Raw genomic sequence first — 21,039 nt, forward strand, 5'->3', positions numbered from 1 at the left:
AACAAATCGGCATGAATAAAAAAAAAACTGCCTACTGACCACTCAGTTCTCTTGGAAAATAGCGTCACTATTCCTGGAAAGTTGCTAGATACTGAGAGGTAAAAGTAAGATTTTTTTGACCTGCGAGCCATTTCATTGTTCTATATTCCTTTGTAGAGAGATATAACCCTAAAACAGAATCTGATTAAAACACTAAAGCCTTGTAGCCTGTTTGTTCACCTTATAAGATTTGCCGTAAGCCTACCTATTGGTTTGAATTACATTTTTATATTTGTTCTTTGCTCGCTCCCCAAACCGTTGAACATCCCCAGGGTTGCAGCTGATGGGATGAAAGCTAAAATTGTCTTACATACCAAAAGAATGAGATTGAATGTGAGATTACTGGATTCATCATGATTTAACTGCTGGAACTGCTGTAGTTTTGTTTGTTTGTTTGTTTCAAAATAAATGTTATAATCAAACACATTTGTGATTTCTATGACCTATGGGTAACTTTTGGGATTTTTAATGCTGTATCAGAGACTCTGGAGTTGTTGCTGTACACTTTTCCATTCATTAAATTGCAACACCTAATATGGTGCAGGTTTGCCTGATACCACCAAAACACCTCTAAGCCATGGGGCATGGGCCGGGATGGTGCAGTGGATGTTCTGGTGGTTTGTGTATTGGGGCCTTTGTGGATTGGGCTTGTTCTGCCACATCACATGGATGCTTGATGGGACTGGGATCGTTTGAAGGCTGGGTCAACACCTTGGGCTCTTTGTCATGTTCCTCAAGCTGGTCACCTTGTCCGGCTGGGGGAGGCCACAGCCTTGGGGAGTGTACTTGGTGTGCACCAATGTGTAGATGGGTGGCCCATGTCAAAGTAGCATCCACATAAATGCCAAGGTTTCCCAGCAGAGTATTGCATTTTAACTAGATGATCAATGTTGTCATTCATGTTGTGGCTGATCTGGTCTATGGCAACGGGACAAAGTAATTGTTGTGCTTCTATATACACCATGTCGTTACTAATGTTGGCCACCAGCCTTATGAACACCCAGTACGGTAAACAATGTTTTTTCTCAAACCAGTAAAAGTTTGGGAGCCTTAATCCATTGTCACATGCAAACAAACACGAGTTTGAGCTTCAGGGGTGTTAATAGACAATTTTGGTACTTTGAGGCAGCGCCAGCCAGACTAGCTGTTTATACTAGCTAAGCCAACCAGCTGCTGCCCGAAACTACAGAATCTCTGCCAGAAAGCAGACAGGCATTTTCTTTTGTTCAGTAAAAATGGTTGTGTCACTTAAGGCCCTTCACTCTGAAGCCCTTTGCTGTCCTTCTACACAAAGTATATCAGAACAAGTTTAATTCAGCAAGTGAGTTGTTGATGGGCTGCTGCATCACTGTCACCCAAACAAAGACAGTGACTTTGATTGCATACCACGCTGCTGTGTGTACAGCTTGGGCAATTAAAATCATAATGGCAGATTTTAGACACACAACTAATGAGCTCAACTCCTCTGAGTGGAAATGCCATTAGAAGTCCTAATGGGGCTCATTCTCTGAGTAACAAAACAAATCCTCAGCTGTTAGATATGAGCTGCGCTGCTTCCCTGGCTAGAGATCAACACACAATCGTTTTTTGATTAATACTGTTTGTTTACATGAAGATACAAAGAAGTTTCTCCCCCTACTGCGCTACAAAGCCTGATACAATGTGATATATAATTGAATGCTGGCTGTGAAAAGAAGCGTCGGTGCCATCCCGATCTTGGAATGATGAATTGTGAAGAGAGCAGAGAAGTGGATTAAAGTACTTTTTCACCTCTGTCCTCTTTACACTCACAACAGCTTCGCCGAGACTCAACGTCTACTGTACATTTTCATTACGCCGTATCCAAATGCGCCTCCTGAGAAATATTATGACAGTTTAGTTGCCACGTTGTTGAAAAATTCTCCCCTCTTCCACTCCTCCCTTAAGCTCTTCCTCCTCCTCTGCCCCCTCAGCCATCCTCCACGGGGATGGGGATCATTGGAGGGGGAAGATTTCATCATCTGGTCCTGCCAGGATCTATTTCTGCTTTGGTGTGTCCTCTGAGATCTCTGCTCTGTGCCAGCGCTGATGATGATCCAGGCTCTACACCTCCACTCCCACAGGAGCACATCAATCACCTCCACTCCTCTCACACTCCCGGCACAGAGAGGGAGGTGTTGAGGTGGTGGTGGGGGGGGAAGTGGTGGTGAAGCCTTCGCCTCCTCTTCACTCATATGAGGCAGAGGGAGAAAAAAAAGGGAAATAAAGGCAGAGACGGAGGTGTGGTTGCTGCAGCCGTAACCTCTGCCCCCGTGATGTCTGTCTGCGGTCATAGGATGCCAAGAGTCGACCCCAGAAGGTGGGATGTGACACATCTGTGGGGGGGTGACATGTGTGTGGGTGGGTGTTTTTGCTCTGCTGTTGTGGATTTCATATTTCACATAATCTCTCCCAAATCGGAGCAGACACCTGAGGCGTGAAATAGATGCCTGTCCCAACAGAAGGCACCCAGGACTTCAAACACCGTTGTTCAAAAGGACTCTGAACAAAACCAACTGAATGTGAGTCTGCTTCTGCCTCTGTTCACTGAGAAACTAAACCTCTGTCAAGGTTTGGGACCCAAGACTTGAAGAGGATGTTGTTTTTTCTTTGTATTGCTTTAAGGTCATGGAGTCAGCCTTGTAACTGTGACACACTAAAATCAAGCAGTTAACGTTCATGTTGTGCCCCTTCCTAATGTTGTAAGATGTTAAAAACTAAAAATGCAGTTTGTTTTTTTCAGACCTCAAACCTCTTCAAATCTTCCATCCATTCTCTGCTGCTTATCCAGAATAGGAGTCACAACAAAAGCAGGTTAAGCAGGCTTCCACAGAGTTCAGGGTCTACCCTGGGGTCTTGCACAAACCCTGAAAACCTCCAAAAAAACGTCCAAGAGGCCTTCTTAATCAGATACCCAAAGCACCTCAGTTGGCTCCACCTTCACGGGGTTGAGGGGTGTGCGTGTCCCTGTGGGAACTATGTTGTCATGGGCAATAGCCCCTGGTAGAACAAATTGGTCCTATGGGAAGGGCCAGACCATGAGCATTTCACAAACTCCGATAATTTGGCCCAAAAGGAGCTGCAGCACCTCACCCAGAAAAGGACGGGCCCTTGGGAGGGGAGCTCGCTGGTAGCAGAGTCTTGACCCATGGGGTTTGGCGGGGTCCAGCTCTAAAATACAACATGGAGCCACTCTGTGGGCCTCCCACCCACAGGGATAGGCATTGGAGCCTTTGGCGGCAGACAAATATTTCGACGTTTGGATTCACTAACATGTTATCTCCATTCATTTCAAATAACCTGGACGTCAGATCCGCATCCTATCAATTTTAAAGCCAGCTGAGACATAAGGCAACAAAAATGGAAAGTATCTGCACACTGAATAGCAAAATATCAAAACTTGACAAGACAAGATAAAACCTTTTTCACCTTAGTACCTCAACCCCAGCAGAGTCAACCCTTCCCCCTAATTTTCATCTGTCAGTCCACCACTGTGGGCCAGACTGGCATGCCTAATGAGTGCAGTAACATTTTCAAAAAGTCACGATCCCCAGAGGATGAATCCTGTGCACACTGATCATCCTCGAACGTATCCTCTACTGCACCAGCAAGGTGGTCCTCACATATCCAGTGAACCAACATTTTGTCCAGACTGTGACGGAGCGACGCCGTCACGAGCGGAGGTTAGCGGGCCGGCGCACGCTGACGCGGCGCGCGCGCACACACACACACACACACACACACACAGGACACACATACGCACATCCACTTACAAACTGTACAACAACCTGCACTCACACCTCATTCCATTTCACTTCTGCTGTTAAGTCTCGTGACCAAGGGTGCACACTTGCAGCGATACTTTCTCTCTCTCATCCATACACGCACACACACACTCACACACACTCACCGTCCGTTGCAGTGGAAGGCAGCTGGCTGGACTGCTTGGTGGGCAAACCCGGGCCATACCATCAGCCGGCTTAAGATGGTATGGGCCCGCGCAGTTGCCGGTCACGTGATGCGCAACATTTTATTATTTTCCCTGTGAACAGTGTTCTTTGCATTGACGATGGGTTATGGTGAGAAACCCTACCCCTGTCCCCTGACTGAGAATTCTGTGGTTCCCATCACAGGGGTGAAGTGGGGGGAAACTGTGTAGAAAATGATGTTTGTATCATTTTAGTATTTTTACCTGTAAAAGGTACGCCCAGTGGGAGGGGCCTGGGCTTTAAAACCAAGGGCTCTGGGCCTTTGTGGGAGTAGTTGGAGTCTAGAGTTGGAGACGGAGACAGTGATTGTGACAGAGTTGGTCTGAGTTTTCGAAGGTGGAGTTAAAGGAGAGCTGGTGTGTAAATAGATCTGTATATAGAGTTTTTCTTTTCCTTTCCTTTCCTTTGCTTATTTTTCCGATTGGGTTTTTGCACTTTTTTTTTTGTTTTGTTGTAAATATTCTAGTCACTGTCGCACTTTGGAGAGGCCTGAAATAAATTTAAAAACCACAGCTGACGTCTACACCATCGTTTTCTCCCAGTTTGGGAAAGTTGCTGGTTGAACCCTGCGACACAGACATTCATGGTTCCCAGATGATGCGTCCTAATAAAACCTCAACAATTACATAAAGAAAATGCTGTGAAATTTGTTGTTCCCACATGATGCATCCTCCTTCATCCATCCTTCATCTGGTAACCCCCCCTGGGCCAACTTTCTCATTCTGTAATTAGCTTTTGTGGTGTGGTGAGGTGCATTGGCCTAATAGGGGGGCTGCTGTAGTTGAGGTAATCCGTTACCATGAGGGGGTGTGCTTGGTCTGCAATAGTGTTTAGGTTGGAAGTAAATGTCAAGATAACATCCACACAAATGCCAGGACCCGAGGTTTCCCAGCAGAATATTGCACAGTAACAAGATGATCAATGTTATACCAGCAAGTTCTTTTCATTTTTTGGCTGATCAGTGTTTCGCAACAGGAATCACTGCATATACAGATGTAGTCCTTTGTCATGTTGGCCATTAATTAACCTGATGAACACAGTACAGCGAATACTGTCTTTGTTTGGGAGTTCTATTCTACGGGGGACATGTTCCACATTTTTCTTTTAAGTTTTGTACATGCCTCTTAGAACCAAGCTGTCCAAACACGAAAAACAGACACAGATGTTGTAAACGATTCACTTCATCAGGAGACCAAACAACTTGAAATTAACCTTTCTGCAGACATTTCCACGAGTATTTTGAAATTCAGAGCAAAGCCAGACGGAAAAAAAAACAACAATCTGTCAGGCATTTGTACAAACTATCACAGGTACTCTCTGTATGTACACAGGTAAGCGCCTCACCAAAACACCGCAGCCTCTCGGAAACACAAGCAAAGATGCTTAGCGAAATGGTAAATAGAAAGAAGGAGGAAATTCACGGGGAACGTCGGAAAGTACCAGCTGCTGAGACTCACAGACCAAACAGTGTTTCCTTTCTTGTGTGGATCAGAGAGGAAGAGAAATGTTGGAGGCAGTGTGTAAACATGTTGAGAGGCAGACACTGTGTGTGGATTGTACGGAGGCAAACAGAGATATAACCTTTGTTTATGAGTGCAGGCGGGCTGGTTGACAGTGTGTATAAGTCAAGCGAGGCCAGCCCACTCGGAGATCTACTGGCACGCATTAATCAAGCACCGGGGGCTTCAACACCCCTCTACAGGGCTTTCTAAGCAGAGGGAGGGGATGACCACAAGGTTATTGTACCTCCACGAGGCAGAGGCGCACTTTGCTTCGACACTGCTGCGCTGAAATGCCTCTCCATAAACGTCTACTAACTGTGAACCGCAAGGATGGCGGCAATAGACTTTTTAACGTCAGAGAATGGCTCGTGCGGAGTCATTTCACAGCGTGAGTTATTACCGCAATAATATCCAAGAGTGCGTCCTTCAGGGTGATTATGGCTGTGACAGTGATGCAGTAGATGTGAGTCGCAGATGGGGATTACTGGCTATTACTGCTGTTTAACAACTGCTAAAAAAGAAAAAAAAAAAAAAACAATGCAGGAAGAAAACTAATTGTGAGTTTTGCTTTATGGTAATTGTGAACACAGTTGAATCTCATTTTTGAGATTCATTGGTTTCTTTACAGTGTAAAGAAAGACCACAGGAGATTACAAGAAAAACAGCAAACACAGCTTCTGCTTTTAAAAAAAAGGAGCATTTTATTACAACAAAATGCTTATTTACAAGGCAAGAGACAATACTTCTGTTGGAAAAGGCGTAATACCTTTACAAAAAAAAAAAAAAAAAAAAAGGGGAGTATGCAATACACAGCCAGCTTAGGAATGACATATGTGCATTACAGCTGTCACAGCTTATTACAGCGTTGGTTCGACAAGTTTGATAGAAAGACCAAACAAATGCAAAGCAAAATGGCTTTTGGAATAGAAATACTCAGACATATTATTACAGTTCAAGCAGTACACGGAACACAAATTAAACAGCATCATCTGTTATTCACAGGACAACAACATTCCTCATTTGGTTGGGAGACCCAACAAGCTACAGATTTTTCAGTTGAAGTAAAAGTACAAACATTTAGGGAGGGTGGGGGAACAGTGGAAAAGCTCTTGCTGCACATGAACGATGACAGACAGCTAAAGCAAACAACGGAGGAATTTTCCATCTCTTAAATAAAAAAAAAACTCCCATAAGCTTGAATGATTGGCTCATTGTGATAACTACAAAAAATGATTTCATATTAAAGACGGGGTGACCGGCATCACACACACGTTCGCTGTCATTCCATTAGAAAAATAAATAGAAGCTGAAGGACAAATTGAGATTTCATTAAAAAAATCTGTCCAGATGTAAATATTAAGTATACTGGCGAGCTCAGGGCCTTTGTTTTAACTCGAATCGAACGTGTCCATCAGGCTTCGGCTACAGTGAAGAACAACAAACATGTAACAACCCTTGTCTGCTTTTGTCGGATAAAAGTAAAAAATACATCATTGCTCTGCATCTCATGAGCGCCGCTGCGTCTCTTCGTCTCTCTCTCTCTCTGTCCTCTGGTGTCTCAGAGCCAGGGGTGCCAGGCAGGATCCATGCGACACAGATTGTCCAGGCTGTTTGCCGCAGCCACCAGGGTGTTCACCTTACTCTCCCCTCCCTCGAACTGAGCCAGGTTGTGCAGTCGAGTCATAATGGCTGTGACGGCCTTCTGGACCAGTGAGACCAGCTGCTGGGAGTCCATGTTCTCTGGCTGGCCGGCTGGAGACAGGGGAATGGACGTGTCCTCCTGGGTCTTCTTGTGCCAAGCAATAATCTCGTCGCGAAGGACTGCCTTCAAGATGCCGTCCACCTGTCGGAGACAAAGGACATGAAGATGTAAAGAGGAATGAAGACTGAACAGTGTAAAAACATGTACGATTAAATGTTTCCAGTTGCTGAATCAAACAAAGTGTTTTGGCATTTCATGATCATCATGTGATCAGTTTCTAGTGAGCAAATGCCAGCTCAGTGGGAAAGAAATAAACTTCCTGTCTGTCTTTTGACTCAAAACAAAGGTCAAAATCAAAAGATTTTACCGATCACCACAAAAAAAGTGCACATCAACATCCTAATGTCAAATATGTGCATTTAATTTAACTTCAATGTTCTTCATTTATTTAGTATTTACTGTCTAATTTATATTTGACTATAACAGGCATTCTTGATCCTGGAAATTCAATGTCCATTAATTGGCTTTTTCTTTTCTTAGAGCTTTCAACCACTTCTTGTAATGCCCTTTGATCCCTCAGTGGGATGGATCTTCCTCCATCCACCGATGGATCAAAGAGCATCTTTGAGCAGAGGCTTGGATTAAGACCGTGGGGTGGCCGAGGATCAGTTGGGAGAACGAGTTGTAGCTAATCAAACGGATGGTGGTTCGATCCCCAAACCCTCCAAGTGTCCTTGGGCGAGACACTGAACCCTAAGTTGATCAGGTTAGGACATAAAGCGTTGTTTAAATCTTTGGTAACAGTTAAATAGGCACTATGTAAGTTCAGGCCCTTTACGACTTGCATGGTAAATTCCATTCAGTGAGGAAGACTACAAAATATGGGTAAAATCCCAAGAAGACGCATGTAAGGAGACTTTGAGTTTGTTTTGTCTTATCTAAGTAAATGTTCACAAAAAACAAGACTTTTCTGATCACAAATTCAGCAAAACCCAGGTAGCGTAACAACCTATTTCCTTACGGTGGTATAACTATGACCATAAAGTCTCAAGTTTTCAGTTATGTGCGGTACATATATACAGAATGTGACGGTCCCCTGGGTACGCCTTCTGAGCCATGTGTTCATTTGTCCGTCATGGGAACGAGAGCAACGCAAAGTGATAAAACCTCAGTTTATATAAAGTCTTTGTCAGTTTCAAACATACACATAAAACAAAGCTGTTAACTCCAATTTAGGGCACGTCAATCATCCTCAGGGAAATCTCTCTGTGTTGTTAGCAGCTCATTATGGTGACACAGAACTGAAATACATAACCATCGAAACCGAGACGGGGCCGCAACTCCTGGCGATCGTCACCTAACTGGGCACACACTGTTCCCTGCCCTTACCTAAAGTGTTTATACGGTTTCAGGCAGCGCCGGATTGTTTATATGGTTTAAAGCTTCACTATATTTGAGTGGATGATTGTTACGTGTTTGTTGTGTTTTCGAGTTACGTCCTTTTTGCTCTGACCACTGGCCTCTGGCGCTGGGTGCAAGCAGTTCACGTCGTCGAGTGTTGTGTTTATTTGCATCTTAAGCACTGCTGCGTCCTCCACATCACTCAGACTTTAAGTACGAGCCAGACCTATACATAGACACCAGACGCCTGTCATTACCGCCCCGCTGCACATATATTACGCAACTCTGACTGCTCCTTTTATCATTGCATTGTTTTTTAGCCGTGCCTCAGTGAACTTCCTCCGGGTTCAAGTGTAGGTGCAAAACAATATCTGGAGAATGCAGCAGCAGCAGCAGCAGCAGCTTAAATTTGCTGGCAAGCCACTGCGCCCTTGTGACTGACAGAGTGAAGTGTATCCTCAGTGAAGCCGCCAGCTGACTGAACCTCTCACCTCAGGTAGCCTGCTCCTAAAACCCTACACTCGTGTCAATGAGTCATTTGGGTCAAATTGAGCGAGTACACTTGACATTTAAATGCAAAACTCAATATTTTTCGGACATAATGAGCTCATTTTACTGAATGTTTTAACAGCTTTATGAGCTGGAGCACTAAAACAATGAGTTAAAACCTTTCATAGAGTTGAGAGGAGCTGCCGTTGGGTGATATTCTTCTGTGGAGTGTCACTACAAGCACCCACTTAGTCGTACAAGCGATCATGTGATCCATTGTTGCCTTATTACAGAAATTGTAATTTTTAATTTGTGTACATGCCTAAAAAAAAAAAATCCCTTTACTTGCATCAAAAGTGAAATAATGAAACAGGTAACCACTTGATCACATTTTAAACTCTTTAGTCGGTTAATTTGTATATTACTGTAATTTCTGGACGAGAAGCCGCTACTTAACCAACGATGCGGCTAATTTATGGATTTTTACGAATTTGCCTCGAGACCAAAGCGACATTGAGAGCGACAATGAAAGAGAGACTGAGGAAGTGTGTGATGAAGTAATTCTGAGGTTGTTCAATTCTGACACTGAAGAAGACGACTTTAGTGGTTTTAGTGAGCAGGAGGAAGATGAAGATAGCGATCAGTGATTTTTCTGGTAGGCTACTGTATTTTTTATTTTTTAACCAGCTGTTTTACAGGCAGTGTTCAGAAAAAAGCATTTAAGGTACATATTTGTGCATGTTACTGGTATGTATTTACTTAAAAGTTAAAAAAATCTTTCTGTGTAAATATCTCATGTTACAATGTTGACACATGCAGCTTATAGACAAGTGCGGCCTGTATATGTACAGATTGTTTTTATTTATAAAGTTAGTGGGCGCGGCTTATATTCAGGTGTGCTCAATAGTCCGAAAAATACGGTACATTCTTGTTCTGAGCTCTAGTATCTAAGTGTTTAAAAAAAAAAATACTAAAGAGCCTGTTTACCTTAAAGTTCGGCTGTGCGAAGCATCGTGCCACAGCGATCATGGAGGCAGTGAGCGGCCCGGAGACACCGATGGTGGTCAGGAACTCCGAGATGTTCGGTGTCAGGCGGAACGGAACGGGCCGATTAGCATCCAGGTCGCCCGTGGCGTCGTTAATGTCGAAGCGGAAGTAAGACACGTTCAGCTTCCCTGTGTCCTGAAAACACAAAAGAGTGAAACTTAAATGTGAGGTGTGTTTACATGCAAGAAGGAGGACATTTAAAACAAAGCATTGTTAAGAGGTGCTGCTAATAAATAATAAACAATAATCTATAAATAGTTCATTTCTACAGTTTTCTCCACAGTCCTTTGACCACATAAGCAGCGTAAGACAACAGCTGTTCTTCAGTAAAGCTGGGGGAGTTACAAAACAAGCTCGCACCAGCAAAATGGCTGCCATTATTGATCTTTGTGTCCCAGACACAGTAACATGTCAAACTATCTGCAGCACAGCATCTATAATCCTCAATTCACTGCCACTACCCTCTCCCCTCTCCCCTGTTGCTCCCTGCTGACTTAAATATATACAGCCAAGTTTTCATCTTTTAAGCCTGCATTTATGTGCGAGAGGGCCGCTACACGAGCAGCCATTCCAGGGAAGATAAGCTCCCTTATATGAAAAAGTGAGTAGCTCTGACAGCTTTATAGCGGAGCATTTCATTCCAGCTCGTGCCTGCTCTCCTCCCTCTGTCTCGCCTCTTCCCTCCCCTCCCTTCCTCCCTCTTCTCCTTAACTCTCCTCTCTTTCTCTCTCACCTACTGTCATTTGCTCCTCCAGGCCCCAGCAGAGGGCCTAAAGGCAGTGGGCTGAGACACCAGCAACCCCCAGGAGGCTCAGATAAGCTTGCAGACAGTTGGCTGTGGAGGCAGCACTCAGAATGCTAAATCACCAGAGTAGTGGCCAGCGATGGCTTCATTTGGAGGCTGGTGTGAATGGGACGACGCCAACATTAGTGTGTCACACGGAGTGACTCGGGGCTGTGAACTTGACTGTGAGAACTGACAGATAGTGGGTAATTTTCACACAAATGTCAAAGATACGAGCGACAGAGAGATATAAGGAAATTAAACGGGCTCTGAAGAGATGATATGATGCCTTATGAAGACAGGTGTTGAGAGAATTAATTCTATGTGCCCTATTTTCTTGGCGGTGAAACGATAAGCGCGAGCGTCACTCTGAACGTTTGGCAATTTCCTGACTTTGAAGTTTGCTTTACACATCTGTGCTATTTGGGCGCTGAGGAGAGAAGAGGCACAAACAGGTAGAGGGCTCATTCAAATGAGGCGGCACAAACCAAACTGTTGGTCTATTTTGGTGGGAAATGTGTCATAGATGTTGCTAAACTAATGTTTGTTGTGTTTAAAGCAGAAAGAACTGATCTATAAATGAGTCTAAGGTTGCTTTATGCCTGCTGAAAAGCTTGTCCTCCTGCCATCTGTGGGACGCAACACACAAAAATGTGCAGCCTCTGATTTCAGAAGTGCACAGTACCATGCGCTATTTTTACCTTTATTAAGCCTCTGAACCTCTCGCTGGTTGTCTTCTGCTCCTGTCACATTTTAACCTACTGTGGGTTCACTTTTTACTGCAACATAAAGTCCTGAACCTCTAAGGAAACAACACAGCCACGGCTAGAAGGAGAGGGAACTCAAAAATCACAAATAAATGGTTCAAAGATCATTAAAAAGTTCAACGATTCTTCTTGTTTTTACAATTTCTGGTCTGACGAATGATGTCATTTGTCCGATTTTGTAAAGAAGACATGCATTGAAACCGGCCAGGTTACAGGTTCAGAGGGTTAAATCCCGTGTAAATGACACCAGACTGATACAAAGTGATCGCCACCGTTCAGTACTCTGCCGTGTACGTGGGAGACGTTGGGTAAGAATAAGCTCATCAACTTTTATTCCCATCATCATTGTACATGTTTGATAAAAACCCACACCATCTGCCACTGGCTGCAGATTTGTAGCTCTGCGTTCACGTTGTGCCGCTCTGCACCATCCAGACAATACTATCATTTACGAGAGAAGCCTCTTTGCATTTATTGAGCTGTTGATGTCACTGTGATTGGCAGCGCAGTTTCAAAGCGACAAAACCCAGTGATGTGACAGACCAAGAGTGAATCTATTTAATACGTCCGGTTCGTACCGAGCGTCAGTGGAGACGCCCCCCCAGTCTGTGAGCACTGGACTTCTGCTTGTGTGGTTAAAACTACACCTGAATTAAGGCCCCCCAACACCACAGAGCAGCGCCTTTTCTGTTGACGTCTCACAGCATCACTGAGCTCTATAAGGGAGAAGTTGAAGGAACATAAGGTCTGTATTTAGGCAGGGTGAGGCACAATGTTGTGGCTGTGATGTCCTGTCCTTGCACTCTCTCTGTTTGTGTGTGTGTGTTTGTATGTGCGTACACTCTCCGCACCGTAATCCTCCTGTGTCTAATGGGATCTGTGGAGTGGAACAGGCAGAGAGGGGGCTTAATACCAGCGCTTAGCTGCCCGGAGGAACGCCTGTCAGCAAAGGCCGATTAGGATCAGAGGGGAGGGGTGGCCGACTGACACAGTCATCTTTAATAATGACTTTGAGAAAGCTGTCTGCAGACTCCCGAGCAGCAGACAGATGTGTGTGGACTGAGAGGCCGACACACGTACACACAAACACGGCCTCTTCAAATTGAAACGTCTTTGATAGCCGAGCAGAGGGACTGAATATAACGCTCTGTCAAAACACCCTTTGCATTGACAGCGGCTGGCTGACTGATAGGACTAGCGTGAATGTCAAGGGGGAGAATGGTAATTCATAGAGGCCGATATGGAGAGGTAATGGTGATCTCTTAATGCATCTACGAGTGCGTATATCAATTGAATTAGCCCTCCGTCAAATGGATCCCAGTTGCCCTTGACAGGAAGTCCACAATTTATCTGTTTGTGTGTGTGTGTGTGTGTCTCCTACCTGTGCTATCTGCAGCATCTCAGGGTTGAGCCTGTTGAGGTGGAGCATAAACTCAGCCAGGCCGATGAGGGCCAGCTGGATGGTGAACATCTTCCTGAAGGTCCAGTAGTCGGTCGCGTTGGGGAATGTGTGGAGAGCCCACTCCTTCAGCATGCTGCGAGGAACCATGTTGCCCTGCACCTCTTTCAGGATGTCCCTCAGGACCTGGTAGCAGAGGAGGAGGGAACAGAGGTTAGGTCGCGGTCTTCTGAATACTGAATGTCACATTCAGGTTATACTTTATTCAACACACTGATGCTCCCTTTTTAACCCTCTGAACCTCAAAACCCACTGACTGGTGTGATATGGTGTGTTATGACCAAAATTACACCATTTATTTAGCCAGAAACAGAAAGAATTGTTGATGTTTTTAATGTCAGTGGTCCTTGAACTACTCATCTGTGATGTGACATTTCGTTCCCAAATCTAAAACTGTAATATTTTGTCAGCAACATGTTTTTTTGTATGTTTTTTTTTGTAAAATGAATCATCTTTATTCTTATAATAATTGTATTATTTTGCACAAAAGACATTTTTGACTTCTCTCTCTTCTTATTGTTGTGCGGGTTCCATTGAGGTGCAGGACTTTATATTGCAGTTAAAAATGAGCCCACAAAAAAAAAAGCGCCCAGAAATTGCTTGAGTTCAGAGGGATACTCGAGCACACAACTGCTGATATCAATTGTTAAATATGACTTTGTAACTATAGTTCACCGCAGGTAGATTGTCTTATTTCAAAAGCCAAAACCTGAGTGCAGTTACTTTTTTTCTATCTATCTAAAACATCAGCAAGTAAATGCAAGGCTTCAGTATTTCAGTGCAAAGGCTTTCTATTAAACAGTCTGTATCTAACTTAAACACTGACATCAATCATAGAGGAGCCATAGAGTCTTCATGGAAGTAAATGCAATGCAACTACAAAAACGTGAAACTCGAGCAACTGAACTGGCTGGCTTATTTTCTTCTTTGTGAACAGCAGTTTAAGTGATAATCAGTCTCCAGGAGCAGCCACCATAACTGTACTGTGTTCGACCTTGGAGCGAACCAAGTGTCAACCCAGTTAGCAGCGTATTCAGCCAGTACGGTGCAGGAGGGATTCATGCTGATGTTTTTTTAATGAAGAACCGAACATCTATTCTTTTGGAAATTAGCTGATGTAATAGCTTGCAAAATCAGTTTTCACTTTTCACTTCACTTCTTCACTTCTGAGAGCAAATCATCCCTCTTGAGTGAAAACAGCATCTCCAAATATGGCAGTTTTGATTTTTTTTAAATTAAGGTTTGAGGGTTTCTTTATGGATTGAGAAATATTCCTTTTTTTCTTTCACTAAGTGAACCATTTTAAATTAATTGGACTTTCTAAAAAAAAAAAGACAAAGCTCAAAACAAACCTATAGTTCTAAGCGAATACAAAATTATACATTACACTACTTTCCAAATCAGTCACCCTGGACACATGTTCATGCAGGACAGTTGTAATATATGCCATCTACTTGAAGTGTGAGCTGTGTGCAGATCTGCTTCTCCATACCTGGTGACTGGCCTGCGTGCCTCTTGCCTGCACTGTGGCCAGACGATCGTAATATCTGGAGATGGGGTTGTCATGCTCGATGCCCTTCTTGGCACAGCGTTGTTTGTAGATTTCCACCAGTGACAGAGACGAAGGGTTGTCCTCCACGAGTCGCATCTGAGGCGACACTGCCACCACTCGGGGCACTGGAGAGATGGAGCGAGGAGGGAGGGAGAGGAAGAAAGTCAGGAAAGAGAAAGAAAATAAAATGAAAGGAAGCCCAAGAGAAAAAAAATAAAATAAAAGAGGACAGAGTGGTGAGAAAACAACCACATCAGTGATACAGAAACTGTAAACACTTGGCAGCACTTGCTAGCAAACAAACTCTTGTTTTACCGCAGCGTAAACCACGGATATAAACCTACAACTAAAATACTTCACTGTTGGGGGGGAAAAAAGCTGTGGTGAAGGCGTGCCATCGATCAACACCAAGCGGGGTCAAAGAAGGTATAATGCTGTGTATGGGTTGCCAAGGGAAAGCAGTCTAAACATTTACATACACTGGCACCCCAAATCAAATCAATACCCGCCATTTTTCCCTTAAACAAACCATCAAGTGTATAAGTGAGAAAACGTCTGGCTGGAGACAAAACCACAAAGGGATGACAGGAGAGGAAATGGTGCTTGAAAGAAAAAGGAAATTGTTTTGGTGTTATCGCAGTTTGTTTCAAGCCAGATCTGTCATAGACAAACTTGTTTGAAAAGGGTTTTTTTTTGTTATTCTTGTCTTTTCTTTTTCCACAAATCTGGTACCATTTCACCCCACATATGTCTGAAACTCAGACACACAGGCCCCAGCATACCGGTAAAGAAGAGGTGCCTCTTGGTGGTCTCCTTCCTCTTCTCCAGACAGGGGTTGAGGAGGCGGAGGAGCTGCAGGACTCTCTCCTCTCGACGCGACTCGGTCAAGCAGGCGTCGTTCATCACCAGGTAGGGGTAGATTTTGCCGTTGTGGCCGCGGATATACAGACGACGCGCCGCTGTGTTGTGTTTCTGGACGATTTCCACTCTGGGCATGAACCTGGAGAGGGGTGCAGGGAAACAGAACCGAAGTAATAAACAGAGCAGGAAAAATTAGCATGACTCAATGTTATACAAGAAAGACACTGAAGTGATGACAAAAATGTATAAATGAAAGTTTTAAAGATTGCGGGAAAATCATTTAAGGGTCCAGTCTTAACAGGACGGGTAAATAAATATTTTAATTCTACATGGTATAAGCAGGAAATGGTGTTAGATTCATCAGCCCTTTGAAATAATTTAGCCCAGCCGTTCTTGAGTAAAAGAGTTTTACCTGGCAATCTTGATGTAATAGTGCGTCGGTTTGGGCATTAGGAATTCGCCGGGGATCTCCACTTCGGCCGTTTGCGCAGAGAAGTTGCTGAGGAAGCGACACTTCTCCTCAATGAGGAAGAACTTAGGCAGCTGTTTGGTCTTGGCCTCCAGGATCTTGATCCACTTCTTCAGCTTGGAGATCAGATTGTGAAGCTTCATGGAGCCGGGTACGCTGAAGTCAAAGTCTGTCAGGGGAGAAGAGACGAACTTGTTACAGCAAGAATCTCATACCACTGAGCTTTTCGTTGGCTTATTTCGGCAACTCTTAGTCTGCCATCCTTCCTGTTTTTTGTTTTTTTTTAAAGATCTGGTGGATTTCACGACTTAGTATCAATGCCAGAAATCTGCGTGTGACATTTAGAGAGAAAAAAAGGAGAAAACAAGTGTACGAAACAAGAATGTGATCCGATAAAGAACGTCTGAATGGGTGAGTCAGTGTGTTGCATTTGTTCCTCCCTAATCAAGTATCCTCAAAATGTCCTTCAGCAGGACGCTAATCCTCCAGCTGTTCCAGTAGACCTGCTCTCAGCCATAAACAGAACAAAACTGAAAGACTGAAGCTTCCAGAGGAGTTTGTGTGTGATCTTTAACCTCCCTCACATATATACAAATTAGCTTCCAAGTAACTTTGCTAAATAAAACACCTTAAGGGTACAAAACAAAGCAGCATCCACATCAATGATGATATTCAAAGCACAGTCAAGTACAACTGAGAAAACAGCATGACATAATCGGTGAGAATAAAATTTCAAAGCTTATTTGTCACATGATATTTTAGTGTTAATGTTGCAAAGCCTGAAACTATGTACTGCTACAGAGATATCTGAGTATTTACTGTTATTCATCTAATAATGTGAACTAAAAACACCTTGTTTTTCTCAGTAATGGCCTACGGGATGGCAGTGGTTACACAAATTTACATCTGGGAAATGTCCATTATAAATATTGTGTTGCACTGCTGGCCACTCCGCTCCAGCAGCGCGGAGTAGTGCCTTGCTTAAGGGAACTTCACGGATAAGTTATTCACGGCAGGCTGGCAGCACAAGGAGAAGTGTTTGCTCTATCGACTTAAAACTCCCTAGCGGAGGCTGGGAGCTGATTAAATTAGAGCTATAAAAATGAGAGTCTTAAAGTATTAAATTCCTGTTTCAAGTCACAACTCATATTGCACATAACATATTGTGATGAGCTGCGGCAATAACAACGGAAGGAGGGGAAGTGAGCCAAGCAGGTTTTCCATTTTAGAGTAAAGCCCCCAGGACATTTCTGTAACATGAATGCACACATACACACACCTAGCTCTCCTATTTCAGTACACCCTGTTGTGCCGCCTGTTATAATGAATCCATGAAACTGCAAGGCCTTGCCATTTCAAAACTGTTCAATCTCTCCCAGAGTGAGACCTCCTAATACTTTAAATAAGCCCTTTAAAACAGCCAATGTTCTTTTCGGAGTGGCCCTATTTCGCTATCCGTCCGCCTGCAATTCACCTGCCTCGATAGCAGAGGTAAAATTGAAACAGTCCTGAGAAATTGCAGGCTGACAACAATTCAGCACCATAAAAGTGTATAATGCTTACAAATAGAAAAAGCGAGACATGCTCCACTCTTCCGAATCCATGAAGCAAAACTGTAATATCATTCCATCTTTATAAGATATAAACATTTTACCTGCTTAAATCTGGAGACAGCTGCACAGGTGACTCTGGCATTTTGTTATCACTCCTCATAAAAATCCCTGAGCGTTGAAAATAATTAAACATGTTGTCAAACATGGGCAACAAAGACCTTGTAGAGAAATAATTAGCAACCAATATTTCACCTTGTTTTGAGTTGTAACGACAGTGAGATTCATGTGCTTCAGTGCAGAAGTAAGCAACAATATTTCCAGATCTTTGGCTTTTTTATTCAGGAAAAAAAAAAACACACTAATGTGTGAACAAATGATGTAGCACCAATCAAACCTTTGGCCAATTAGTGCAACAAAAAAACCTTTGTACCTTGATCCTTAAATATGTGCCAAAACTAAATCTGCAGATTGTTGTTGAGAAAAACTACAGGAGTGCTTTGTAACGAGTGCAACACAGCTACAGAGACCAAAAGACATTTATTTTCAGTTGCCCTGAACTTATGTTTGACCCTTGATTGGGAGGAAAAGGATGCTGAGAGAAAAAGTGCAGTGTGGAAAGTAGCCAGGTTGGTCTCTGACCTGTGTGTAGGTAAACCAGAGCATTCTGCCCTACCTGACAGACCACTGCAAAGGATCTGCACTGCTGCACCAAATTATGGATCCAGACTCAGGAGGTGGGCCACCTCTGTATATAGAACCACCCTCTCCCACGTGTGCTGCCCTGGTCCCGGCTCAGTGTGGGATTGTATATATATGTGTGTGGTGTGGTGGAGCCTGTTCAACTTTATTATGTCTGACTGGTGAGCTGAAGTTGTGTTCCAGAGGTCACCACAGCAGCATGAACGGAGGTAGTGGGGTTTCTGGCAGTGGAAGTTCACATTCAAAGCTTCTGACTGAAGGCTATCTGAAGGTACATAGATGCTTTGCCAAATTGCTGTACAGAATTATACAGAGTTACATTGAACTATGTTAAATGTAATTTTAGCATGACAAATGACTATTCAATAGGCAAAGAATTAAAAAGCCAGGAAACGTGTCCATTTTTTCATAAAAAGCTCTTCTGACAAAAGTCTGTGGAACAGATCCACTGCTAAAACAGTAACTCATGCAAATAGCATTCTCCGTAATTGGATTTGAATGCCTCCCTGCTGCCAAATGTTATATGTGCACACATAAACCCATATTTTCCGGCCCACAAACCCTGTGAAAGCGAGTGAGCCACTAACGTGGTGCGGGGAATGGGAGCTTGGCTGCTCTGCAGCTCTGTAAACCCTGTTTGTTCCGCTCTGGAAGGCTTGTGTGGTTTCAGTCTCTGTCGACCCTGCTCCTGCGTCGCCGTGGGGACAGCTGTGTAGTGATGGTCGGCAGGCACCCTGCGAGGCAGAAGCCCTGGTGACGCCTGGCTGCGTGAGCACAGCTGGCACTGCAACATCTGGTAAGATTCATCAGCAAGCGCTCACTCCGAGTCTCGCTCACTCTTGTTTGTGTTGTTCATTCAGTCAGTCTATGTGCAGTTCCCAAGTTTTTGCCCACTAATGCCATCACACCTGTCTTCTTGTTTCCTCTCAGGCTCTCATTCTTATTGCTTTTCCATTTGCTCATTTTCTTCCCTTCCATCTCTTCTTCTCCTCTCTGTAATTTTCTATGCTAATCAGTTCTGGCTTAGCCTTATTACCACTGCTTTCTCTTTCAGTAAGATGACAATTTTTCCATAACTGCTTTTCGTTCACTTGCTGTGCTTGTCCTCCTTTACCTCAGGGCCAAACACATTAGCTCCACCGGCCACTGTCAGGACTAGTAAAAGGGTAATAACACATGAGAGACTGGAGAGCAGAGAGGTGAGGAGACAAAAGGAAGGAGTTGTGTAAAAAAGCAACAAAAAGCAGAGACGCTGGACCATTTACTGTGAATATAATTCAGTTAACGTGTAGTCAGTCTGCTGAAGTAAAAGAGTCAGCAAAAAGGTTTATTTGAACACTGAAGGCTGGAGGGAGGTGCAGACGGTCCTTGTTGAAACCGGGTCCAGTGAACTGTGGTTCAACTCCCTTATGTAATGTAGGAAAGCAGACACGTGGCTTCCAAAAAACAGGAGAATGATTGTTTTGAGAAAAAAAATGTCTCAGAGGGGGCCTTGGCTAAACTAAAACTGCACCTGTCCTGTTGGATTCCACAGCTTGCACATGAATGTGAACATGCAGGCCAAAATGACTGGAGGCTTCATCACTGCTTTACAAGCAGACACATGAATATCACAGAATTTTTGCTTTGAAGTGTGTTAATCCAAAACTGGGGACAGATCACAGAACTGCCTCTCATTGCAGAGTTGTCTTTCAACTCCTGATCTTCGATGTCACGTCAGCATGTGACACTACAGAGGACAGATTAGGTAAGAAGAAATGGTAGAAAGAATTTTCAGAAAAAGGTCTGAACATGTGAGCTACATAAGTCACACTGTCAATCGGTGTTCTCAATAATGGCTTGATATCTGACACTAGTGTCAACTTTCTATTATGACATTAAAGGTCCATCATCATCTAAAGTATAATCCAGTGGATGTTTCTATATAACAGAACTGATAATAAAAAAATAAAAAACTCCTGGACAAATTCAGCAGGTTTTGTTTTTGGTACTGTTACATCATCCCACCTGCATGACTTTAGTCAACAAACACAGGCAAGGGTTATTTATGTTGGTAATACATTGCCAACTATTTACTCCAACAAATGAGTTCCATGTAATGAGAACAAAATAGCTACCCCATTATTGTTAAAGACTAATGTGTAGCAGGAAAAGCAAATTAAGTGTTTTATCTCCATGCCACAGTAGCTGAAGTGAAGGTAAACTACTGAATTCAGCTACCTGTTCCAATATTTTACAAGCTATATTTAATTTCGGTACAGTAAACACTGCTTGTTTTCCTGACAGAGAGGCTTACAGTAGATACGAGCTACAATAACACAGCACTTGACTGGATGACTGGTGGCACTTTTTCTAACTGGGGTTACAATATATTTCTATTTCAATAAAATGGCCCAGTTACCCCATGCCAATTTGGTGGAAATTGTTTTATTCAGCTTTTGGTTGACTAGAAGTCTATAAAACCTGCATTGAGAATCCATTTCAGCCTGATTCAAAACCTGCCAAGAAATAAAGTAATTTCATTACAGTGAGTTTCAGCAGGGGAATGGAGTGCTTTACCGACTTTTGAAAACTCTACTATGACTAAAAACTGAACTTGTAAACTAGATGTGACAGTTTTATAGATTCCACAGGGGCAGGGGCAAAATAAGACAGTCTGCTGCTTTACTTCATCAAACTTGGACAGATTGTTGGGATCATCGCTGCAG

The 21,039-nt window shown here is 43.5% G+C and overlaps 1 protein-coding gene across 1 annotated transcript in view; it reads right to left on the reverse strand.

Annotated features, from left to right (window-relative positions):
* Positions 1 to 6,226: 6,226 nt before the first annotated feature.
* The window catches only part of trrap (transformation/transcription domain-associated protein), a 90,640-nt gene continuing 75,827 nt past the window's right edge, over positions 6,227 to 21,039 (reverse strand). Inside the window, exons 67-72 of the mRNA XM_008292417.1 lie at positions 16,023 to 16,248; positions 15,532 to 15,749; positions 14,690 to 14,874; positions 13,120 to 13,323; positions 10,128 to 10,322; positions 6,227 to 7,391 (exon numbers count right to left, since the gene is read on the reverse strand). Coding sequence (XP_008290639.1) covers positions 7,107 to 7,391; positions 10,128 to 10,322; positions 13,120 to 13,323; positions 14,690 to 14,874; positions 15,532 to 15,749; positions 16,023 to 16,248 — 1,313 coding nt within the window. The 3' untranslated portion in view covers positions 6,227 to 7,106. The remainder of the gene's footprint in view (positions 7,392 to 10,127; positions 10,323 to 13,119; positions 13,324 to 14,689; positions 14,875 to 15,531; positions 15,750 to 16,022; positions 16,249 to 21,039) is intronic.

The sequence above is a fragment of the Stegastes partitus genome, unplaced genomic scaffold (assembly GCF_000690725.1).
Source record: "Stegastes partitus isolate 25-593 unplaced genomic scaffold, Stegastes_partitus-1.0.2 Scaffold809, whole genome shotgun sequence".
Lineage (NCBI taxonomy): Eukaryota > Metazoa > Chordata > Actinopteri > Pomacentridae > Stegastes > Stegastes partitus.